This window comes from Phoxinus phoxinus, assembly GCF_949152265.1.
Source record: "Phoxinus phoxinus genome assembly, chromosome: 3".
NCBI classification, from domain to species: Eukaryota; Metazoa; Chordata; class Actinopteri; order Cypriniformes; family Leuciscidae; genus Phoxinus; species Phoxinus phoxinus.
This window is the reverse complement of record NC_136878.1, coordinates 2441986-2451887: the sequence shown is the minus strand read 5'-3', so window position 1 is coordinate 2451887 and position 9902 is coordinate 2441986. Positions and strand designations below refer to the sequence as shown.

At 34.4% G+C, this 9902-nt stretch overlaps 1 protein-coding gene across 1 annotated transcript in view; it reads left to right on the top strand.

Annotated features, from left to right (window-relative positions):
- The window catches only part of LOC306994771 (scavenger receptor cysteine-rich domain-containing group B protein), a gene marked incomplete at its 5' end in the record, with an annotated part of 22305 nt that overhangs the window by 2577 nt on the left and 9826 nt on the right, over positions 1-9902 (top strand). Inside the window, 4 exons of the mRNA XM_079605564.1 lie at positions 828-1130; positions 3568-3633; positions 7565-7879; positions 9767-9844. Coding sequence (XP_079461690.1) covers positions 828-1130; positions 3568-3633; positions 7565-7879; positions 9767-9844 — 762 coding nt within the window. The remainder of the gene's footprint in view (positions 1-827; positions 1131-3567; positions 3634-7564; positions 7880-9766; positions 9845-9902) is intronic.

The window sequence follows — 9902 nt, the reverse complement described above, 5'->3', positions numbered from 1 at the left end:
AAAACCCCAAATTCAAGATTAGAATATTGTGAAAAGGTTTTCATAAACTGTAAGCCATAATCATCAAAATTATAACAAATAAAAGGCTTGAAATATCTCACTTTGCATATAATGAGTCTATTAATCATACTCACTCAGTGCCAAATTATTTCCGGGAGTCTAATATTTGTTTGTATATAATTTGTTAAGTTTCTTCTGCTCGTCAAGGTTGCATTTATTTGATAAAAAATACAGTAAAATGTGAAATATTATCAAAGTCTAAAAGAACCGTTTTCTATGTGAATATCTAGTAAAGTGTAATTTATTTCTGTGATCAAAGCTGAATTTTCAGCATCATTACTCCAGTCTTCAGTGTCACATGATCCTTCAGAAATCAGTATAATATGAGGATTTGATGCTCAACATTTCTGATTATTAATGTTGACAACAGTTATGCTGCTTAAATTTTTTGTGTAAAAAGTAAAAAAAAGAAAAGCAATTAATACTTTTATCCAACAAGGATGCATTCAATTGATTAAAAGTGACACTAACAACATGTATAATGCTACAAAAGATTGAATTTTCATTTTATTCATCAAAGAATCTTGAAAAAATAAAAGTATCTTGAGCATCAAATCATCATATTATAGTGATTTCTGAAGGATCATGTGACACTGAAGACTGGAGTAATGATGCTGAACATTCAGCTTTGATCACAGGAATAAATTACACTTTATATATTCACATAAAAACAGCTACTTTAAATTGTAATATTAATTCATATTTTTGATCAAATAAACGCAGCTTTGGTTCTATATGGTCTCTAAATGCTTCTGTTCTTCCTCCAGTGCGACTGGTGAACGGCAGAAACCACTGCGAGGGTCGAGTGGAGGTTCTCCACAACGGCTCGTGGGGGACGGTGTGTGACGACGACTGGGACATGGTGGACTCCAACGTGGTGTGTCGGCAGCTGGACTGTGGAGTGGCCGTGGCCGTGGGGAGCAGCTCCAGGTTCGGTCAGGGATCCGGCCCAATCCTGCTGGATAACGTGGACTGTAAAGGGGGAGAGATGGACTTGAGTCAGTGTGGGAATCAGGGATGGGGCGTCCATAACTGCTACCACTATGAAGACGTGGCCGTCACCTGTCGAGGTACGAGATTGTGAGATGAAAAGTTGCAATTACCATTTTTTTATTTTTTATTCTGTGGCGGAAACAAGCTTCCATACAAAGCTGATCTCGCATTGTCACATTATTACTAAAAATAATAGTTCATCTATCCACTGCTAACTGCTAGCACTATGAAGACGTGGCCGTCACCTGTCGAGGTACGTGGAGTCAGCAGAATTGTGAGATGAAAAGTTGCAATTGTAAGTTAATAAGTCAAATACTAAGGAAAAAAGTTTATTGTGAGTTTATATCTCACGATTTTGACGTTATATCACGAAATTCTGACTTTATATCTCGCAATTCTGACTTTATATCACGAAATTCTGACTTTATAACTCGCAATTCTGACTTTATAACTCGCAATTCTGACTTTATATCTCGCAATTCTGACTTTATATCTCGCAATTCTGACTTTATATCACGAAATTCTGACTTTATATCACGAAATTCTGACTTTATATCAAGCAATTCTGACTTTATATCACGAAATTCTGACTTTATATCACGAAATTCTGACTTTATATCACGCAATTCTGACTTTATATCACGCAATTCTGACTTTATATTACGCAATTCTGACTTTATATCTCGCAATTCTGACTTTATATCTCGCAATTCTGACTTTATATCACGAAATTCTGACTTTATATCACGAAATTCTGACTTTATATCAAGCAATTCTGACTTTATATCACGAAATTCTGACTTTATATCACGAAATTCTGACTTTATATCACGCAATTCTGACTTTATATCACGCAATTCTGACTTTATATCACGCAATTCTGACTTTATATCACGCAATTCTGACTTTATATCTCGCAATTCTGACTTTATATCTCGCAATTCTGACTAATCTCGCAATTATGACTTTATATCTCGCAATTCTGACTTTATAACTCGCAATTTGACTTATCTCGCAATTCTGACTTTATAACTCACAATTTGACTTATCTCGCAATTCTGACTTTATAACTTGCAATTCTGACTTAATATCTCGCAATTCTGACTTTATATCACGCAATTCTGACTTTATATCACGCAATTCTGACTTTATATCACGCAATTCTGACTTTATATCACGCAATTCTGACTTTATATCACGCAATTCTGACTTTATATCTCGCAATTCTGACTTTATATCTCGCAATTCTGACTAATCTCGCAATTATGACTTTATATCTCGCAATTCTGACTTTATAACTCGCAATTTGACTTATCTCGCAATTCTGACTTTATAACTCACAATTTGACTTATCTCGCAATTCTGACTTTATAACTTGCAATTCTGAATTAATATCTCGCAATTCTGACTTTATATCACGCAATTCTGACATTATAACTCGCAATTCTGACTTTATAACTCGCAATTCTGACTTTATAACTCGCAATTCTGACTTTATAACTCGCAATTCTGACTTTAAATCTCGCAATTCTGACTTTATATCTCGCAATTCTGACTTTATAACTCGCAATTCTGACTTTATAACTCGCAATTCTGACTTTAAATCTCGCAATTCTGACTTTAAATCTCGCAATTCTGACTTTATATCTCGCAATTCCACTAATCTCGCAATTCTGACTTTATATCTCGCAATTCTGACTTTATAACTCGCAATTTGACTTATCTCGCAAATCTGACTTTATAACTCACAATTTGACTTATCTCGCAATTCTGACTTTATAACTCGCAATTCTGACTTTATAACTCGCAATTTGACTTATCTCGCAATTCTGACTTAATAACTTGCAATTTTGACTTTATATCACGCAATTCTGACTTTATAACTCGGAATTCTGACTTTATAACTTGCAATTCAGACTTTATAACTCGCAATTCTGACTTAATATCACGCAATTCTGACTTTATATCTCGCAATTCTGACTTTATAACTCGCAATTTTGACTTTATAACTCGCAATTCTGACTTTATAACTCGCAATTTTGACTTTATAACTCACAATTTGACTATATCACGCAATTCTGACTTTATAACTCGCAATTCTGACTTATCTCGCAATTCTGACTTTAAATCTCGCAATTCTGACTTTATATCTCGCAATTCTGACTTTATAACTCGCAATTCTGACTTTATATCACGCAATTCTGACTTTATATCACGCAATTCTGACTTTATATCACGCAATTCTTACTTTATAACTCGCAATTCTGACTTTATATCACGCAATTCTGACTTTATATCACAAAATTCTGACTTTAAAACTCGCAATTCTGACTTTATAACTTTCTGAGTTTATTACAAAAAAAAAATTGGATCTGTCTCAAGACACATTTTCATAAACACCTGCACTAAACACTGGAGAATTTCTACAGTGTGGCATGTTTGGTACTGATATGTGGTGATAATTAATTATGCATGGGTTTAATGACGAGATCGTGTGTTGTTTGTTTCTCACAGGCAATAATGTGGTGGAATCTCGAGGCCTAGAGCCGACAACACCGTCCCGTCTGGTCTCGGGTTTAAGTGAGTTAAACAGTTTATTTGAACTCTTACATGAGGATATCAGCTTGAAGTTTTAATTAAAGGGGTGTTTGATTATAATTTGACTTTTCTAACTGTAGTTAGTGTGTAATGTTGCTGTTTGATCATAAACAACATCTGCAAAGTTACAACGCTCAAAGTTCAAAGCAAAGGGAGATATTACAAAGGGAGAAATCGCTTTTTAAGAACTACAACAAACGGCTGGTATGAACTACACGACATTCTTCCTGGGTTAGTGACATCACCAACCCTAGAATTTACATAAACCCCGCCCCCAGAACACGATTTATAGATTATCATGACAGAATATGCTAATCAGTGACTAGAAGATATGCCAGCGCATGTGTGTGTGAGGTAATCGAAGCTGCTAACACACATGAGCTGTTGTAGCTCCGCCCCCTGTGCCGGGAGCAGCAGCTCATTTGCATTTAAAGGGACAGACACAAAACGGTGTGTTTTTGAGAGAGAGAGAGAGACTTGGGGTGCGTCTCAATCCGCTCCCTAGTTCAGTTGTCAATCACAAAATCCTTCCAGTGCACTGACACGTTCACTCCCTAAAAAAGTCCCATAATGCACTGTGAAAACTAGGGTGCATCAGTGCTCACTAAATGTTTCCTAGATGTTTTCTATAATATAAACTATTATTTAATTTAGTGCTGGGCATCGATTAATTAAAAATTAATGTATAAATATTTTGTATATATAAATACACACACATGCATGTATATATTTAAGATTTTTTTTAAATAATAAATATAATATTTATATATATAATATAAATTATGTATAAATATATTTACATGCAAATATTTATACATGCATATGTGTGTATTTATATATACAAAATAATTATACACAGTACACACATATATATTATGTAAACACACACTTTTATTTTGGATGCGATTATTTGCGATTAATCGTTGCCCAGCCCTAATTTAATTATATAAAATATAAAATTTAATTGTATATAAAATGTTATTTTATATACACGTATATGTAACAAGCAACGTATTTATCATAATAACATAAAAAAATTATGTATAAAGATATGATTTCTGCTGTTGTTCATAAATACCAGCAGTGATGTTGTATAACGAGTATGTTTTCAGTGTCCCAATATGTAGTGAATATAATATAATAAGAATAAGTGTACACGATATTCACAACCTATGAAGATGATTGAGACGCACCCGTACTATTTTGTACTGTTGATTTCCCTCCAAAATGATGTCACTTCCTGCCTGGAGGATGATGTCATTCGCAGGAACTTAAACAAGACTTTACAAAAGAATGGAAATGGAAAGTGATATCAAGGACATTTTGGAAACAAAGGAAAAGCAGTAATTTATTATAATATAAATAGTTAGGGAAATTATTTAAAATTCACCTTCATATTTATCTTCATTGTGATTTGTTGATTAAAACTTTAAATATTTTAAATATTAAGTTTATGATGTATATTTGGTTTAATAATTTCATTAAATGAATGTTTAATATTTGATTCAATATATTAAGATGATGCATATTAGTGAATAACCCAAATTGTAAAATTTTAGGGCCTTTTAAGAGCGTGAAAAAAAAGTGACACAAAAGTTCTGAATCAAAACTAATGCGCAGTGTCTCATTATAGTCAGTGATATTTTAATAGACATAATTTTTTAATATATTTTCCATTTTCATTCAAGTTAGTTTTAGTAATTTCGTTGTTTTTGTCAATGTTTTTTGTTTTTCAAAGTTTTAGCTATTTTAGTATATTAAGTTAAACTAAATGAAAACAAGAAATGTTTAAAATAACTTTGAAAAGTTAATTTTTTAGTAAACATTTATTTTTTATGCTTCTGGTTTTTTGTTTTAGTGGTAACACTTTACAATAAGGTTCATTAGTTAACTACTTTAATTAACACGAACTAAGAATGAACAATACTTCTACAGCATATTTTAATCTTAGTTAATGTCAATTTCAACATTTATTAGTAAATTATTAAAATCAAAGGTTGTATTTGTTAAAATTAGTTAATGCACTGTGAACTAACATGAACGAACAATGAATGACTGTAGTTTTATTAACAAACATTAACAAAGATGAATAAACACTGTAACAATTGCTAATTGTCAGTTCATGCTAGTTAATGCATTTAACAAATGACGTTTACTAATAACCCTGATTATAGTTATGATCCCAAATTAAAAGTGCAGCGATGAACTAAAGATCCCAGCGGGACGGTTTCTGAGGAGATCGTGTTCATCCTGTCTTTGTTTGTCATGTCCGGTTTCAGTCATAAGAGCTGCCGCCCATATCTAGTTCATATCTATAGTTCATATGCGGCTAAAGAAAGCAACAAAGCATTATGGGAAAGTGTTTTTGGGGATTTACTGGTAAGGAATCCTCGGTTGAGTCTTTGTTCCTCTGGCAATATGAGATTGGCTTTTGTGTCCATGTGTCAGCATCAATAAAACAATATGAGAAATATCAGCGTGTGTTTGCTTGAAACCGTAGCCGTGCGTTTGCATCATATTCAATAATCCGGCCCACACCCTCTGTGGAGAAAACTATATGAATTCTGAGAGATGAATGTAAACTAGGGTTTCAAAATACAGCCGATTGTTCGTCGATGATTTCATAATGTTTCAGAGTAAATCATAACAATAACAGCAAAGTCAATATGCACAGAAATAAAATATTTAAAGCTGTACATGTTAAGTAAATGTAAGTATTATATTTTAATAGTTGAACATTTACTGGACTGAAGCAACTTACGTTAACTTGCTTAACCAAACATCATAAATCATATTCAAATGCGAGTATCAAAAATATGATGTTTGGCTTTTTGAGGAATTTGCTCTCAATCATTATTGTATTAAAACTAATAAAACTAAGTAAATGTCATCTTACTAAGACATCATTATCAGATATGGATATTTATATGCATTTAATGCAAGTATTTGCTGTACTGTTATAAAGATCTGATTGATTTACATTACCAGCATCAGAGTTTCATCTTTTTGTCCATAGAAATATCAGCATCTGCACCAAAATTTTATATTTTTGCTCTTTTTGAGGCTCTAAATATAAGTTTTTTCCTCCATATTCTCACTATAGCATATGAGCCATCACACACACACACACACACACACACACACACACGCACACACACGCACACACACGCACACATAGGCTTACAGGTGAAACTGGAAAAATTAGAATATGGTGCAAAAGTTCATTTATTTCAGTAATTCAACTTAAAAGGTGAAACTAATATATTATATAGACTCATTACATGCAAAGTGAGATATTTCAAGCATTTATTTCTTATAATTGTGATGATTATGGCTTACAGCTTATGAAAACCTTTTCACAATATTCTAATTTTGAATTAGGGTTTTCATAATCTGTAAGCCATAATCATCAAAATTATAACAAATAAAGGCTTGAAATATCTCACTTTGCATGTAATGAGTCTATATAATATATTAGTTTCACCTTCTAAGTTAAATTACTGATGATGAACTTTTGCACCATATTAAAAAAAAATCAGTTTCACCGGTACATGATATACAAACACACTAGGCAAACATTTGATGCATGAATTATTAATCTGGTTTCACAAACAGATCTTATATTAAGACAGGATTATGTCTTAGTTCAATTAGGACATTTAAAGCTTTTATAAATGTGCCTTAAAAATCAACATTACTGGTGTGTATCTTAAGACAAAACAATGGGATTATCTTAAACCTTGTCTGTGAAACCAGTTGTTCATGTTTCTTTTTACCAGTTCAAAACATGATTTGTTTTCCAAAAATGTTGTATTGCACATCAGTGTTTGCACATGCACAGTTCTCAGTCATTATGAATGTTGCATTGAAGCGGTCTGAGTGTGTGAGCGTGCCTGACCTTGCTCCGCTGTAGGAGACGGTGTGGTGCGCCTGGCCGGCACGCCGGACCGCTGTCAGGGTCGGGTGGAGATCTACTACCAGGGCGGCTGGGGGACGGTGTGTGACGACGACTGGAGCATGGCGGACGCGTCAGTCGTGTGTCAGCAGATCAGCTGTGGACAAGCGCTCGCCGCTCCCACCAACTCTTACTTCGGCTACGGCACGGGCCGCATTCTGCTGGATAACGTCCACTGCCACGGGCAGGAGAGCGGCCTGAGCAGCTGCTACAGCCTGGGGTGGGGAGTCAATAACTGCGGGCATCACGAGGACGCTGGCGCCATCTGCTCAGGTGCGTACGGCATACAAAAACATATTCTGATGCACTAAGCAGAGTCAAATATGCATCCATGTGTCTAATAGATGAGCAGTTAAAGGGGTGATTGATTATGATTTGACTTTTCTAACTGTAGTTAGTGTGTAATGTTGCTGTTTGATCATAAACAACATCTGCAAAGTTACAACGCTCAAAGTTCAGAGCAAAGGGAGATATTTGCTTTTAAAGAAATCGCTTTTTAAGGACTACAACAAACGGCTGGTAGGAACTACACGACATTCCTCCCGGGTTAGTGACATCACCAACCCTAGAATTTACATAAACCCCGCCCCCTGAACACGCAGTCCATGTTGAGAAGAGGAAGAGTTGTTGTAGTCGAGCACATTTGTGAGTCGCTGAAACTTTAGCATCCGTCTTTTCACATGCAAGAGAAAGTCCCTCTGTGTGCGTCTCACAACAGTTCCTATACGAGCGATTTATAGATTAGCATGACAGAATATGCTAATTGAAGATAGTTAACTCCACATCAGCAACATAAACTCATCAACTAACCATTCAGAGACGTCCTGTTGCTTCTACATGTTGTCACTTCTTCTTGAGTCTCTCCATCATTGTCTGACTCCGTTTTAACATTAAAGGCAGAACAGTTTCTGTCATTTTAGTGTGTGTCTGCCTGAGGTAATCGCAGCTGCTAACACACATGAGCTGTTCTAGCTCCGCCCCCTGTGCCGGGAGCAGCGGCTCATTTGCATTTAAAGGGCCAGGCACAAAAACGGTGTGTTTTTGCTCACCCTCAAAAAGTGACAATTTTAACATGATATATAAAAATATCTGTGGGGTATTATGAGCTAAAACTTCACACACACACTCTGGGGACATCAGAGACTTATTTTACATCTTGTGAAAATGGCATTTTACCCATTTAATGGCATTTCACCCCCCCCCCCCTTTAAGAGAACAGGGAAAGACTAACATAAGATAAACATGAGATAAAGATACAAAAAGTGTCAACATTTAGATAACTTTCATACACTGGAAAAAAAAAGTGTTGTAGTATTTTCTCATAAATATTTCACACAATTACACTGCCGGTCCAAAGTCTCTTCTGCTCACCAAGGCTGCATTTATTTGATTGCTAATACAATAACACAGTAATATTGTGAAATATCGTTATAATTTAAATAACTGTTTTCTACTTGAATATAAAATGTAATTTATTCCTGTGAATGCAGTCTTCAGTCTCACATGATCCTGCTCAATTATTATTGGTGCTGCGTTATTAATAATGTTAAAAATGTTAAAAACAATGATATTAATATTAAGTTTTGCTGCTTTAATATTTTTGTGGAAACAGCGATAAAAAAAAAATCAGGATTCTTCAAAGAAATAGAAAGTTCAAAAGAACAATATTTGAAATATAATCTTTTGTTACATTATAAAACTCTTTACTGTCACTTTTGATCAATTTAATGTGTATTTGCTGAATAAATTATTAATTTCCTTTTTGTAGCAGCAAAATCCTCATATTATAGTGATTTCTGAAGGATCATGTGACACTGAAGACTGGAGTAATGATGCTGAAAATTCAGCTTTGATCACAGGAATAAATTACACTTTACTATATATTCACATAGAAATGTAAACAATTAAATTGTAATAATTTTTCACAATATTATTGATTTTACTGTATTTTTTTATCAAATAAATACAGCCACGGTGAGCAGAAGAGACTTTCCACAATTATTCCACATTTTTGACCATGCATGCATTTCAGAAATTTTCAAAGTGGTCTTAAAATTTCAGACCCCATTATATGTGAATATTCACTGATACTGTATTAATGTGACTGTAGATCGAACTATCTCTCTTTCTCTCTCTCTCTGTCTCTCTCTCATATTGCAGGCTCAAGTTCGACTATGGCCCCGTTCGTCAACACCGAGACTTTAGGCCGAGGATTCATCATTCCAGAGACCACAGCAGGTATAAATGCTGCTTATACTGTACGCTGGGCCTGTAACTTCACCTGCTATTTCCAATA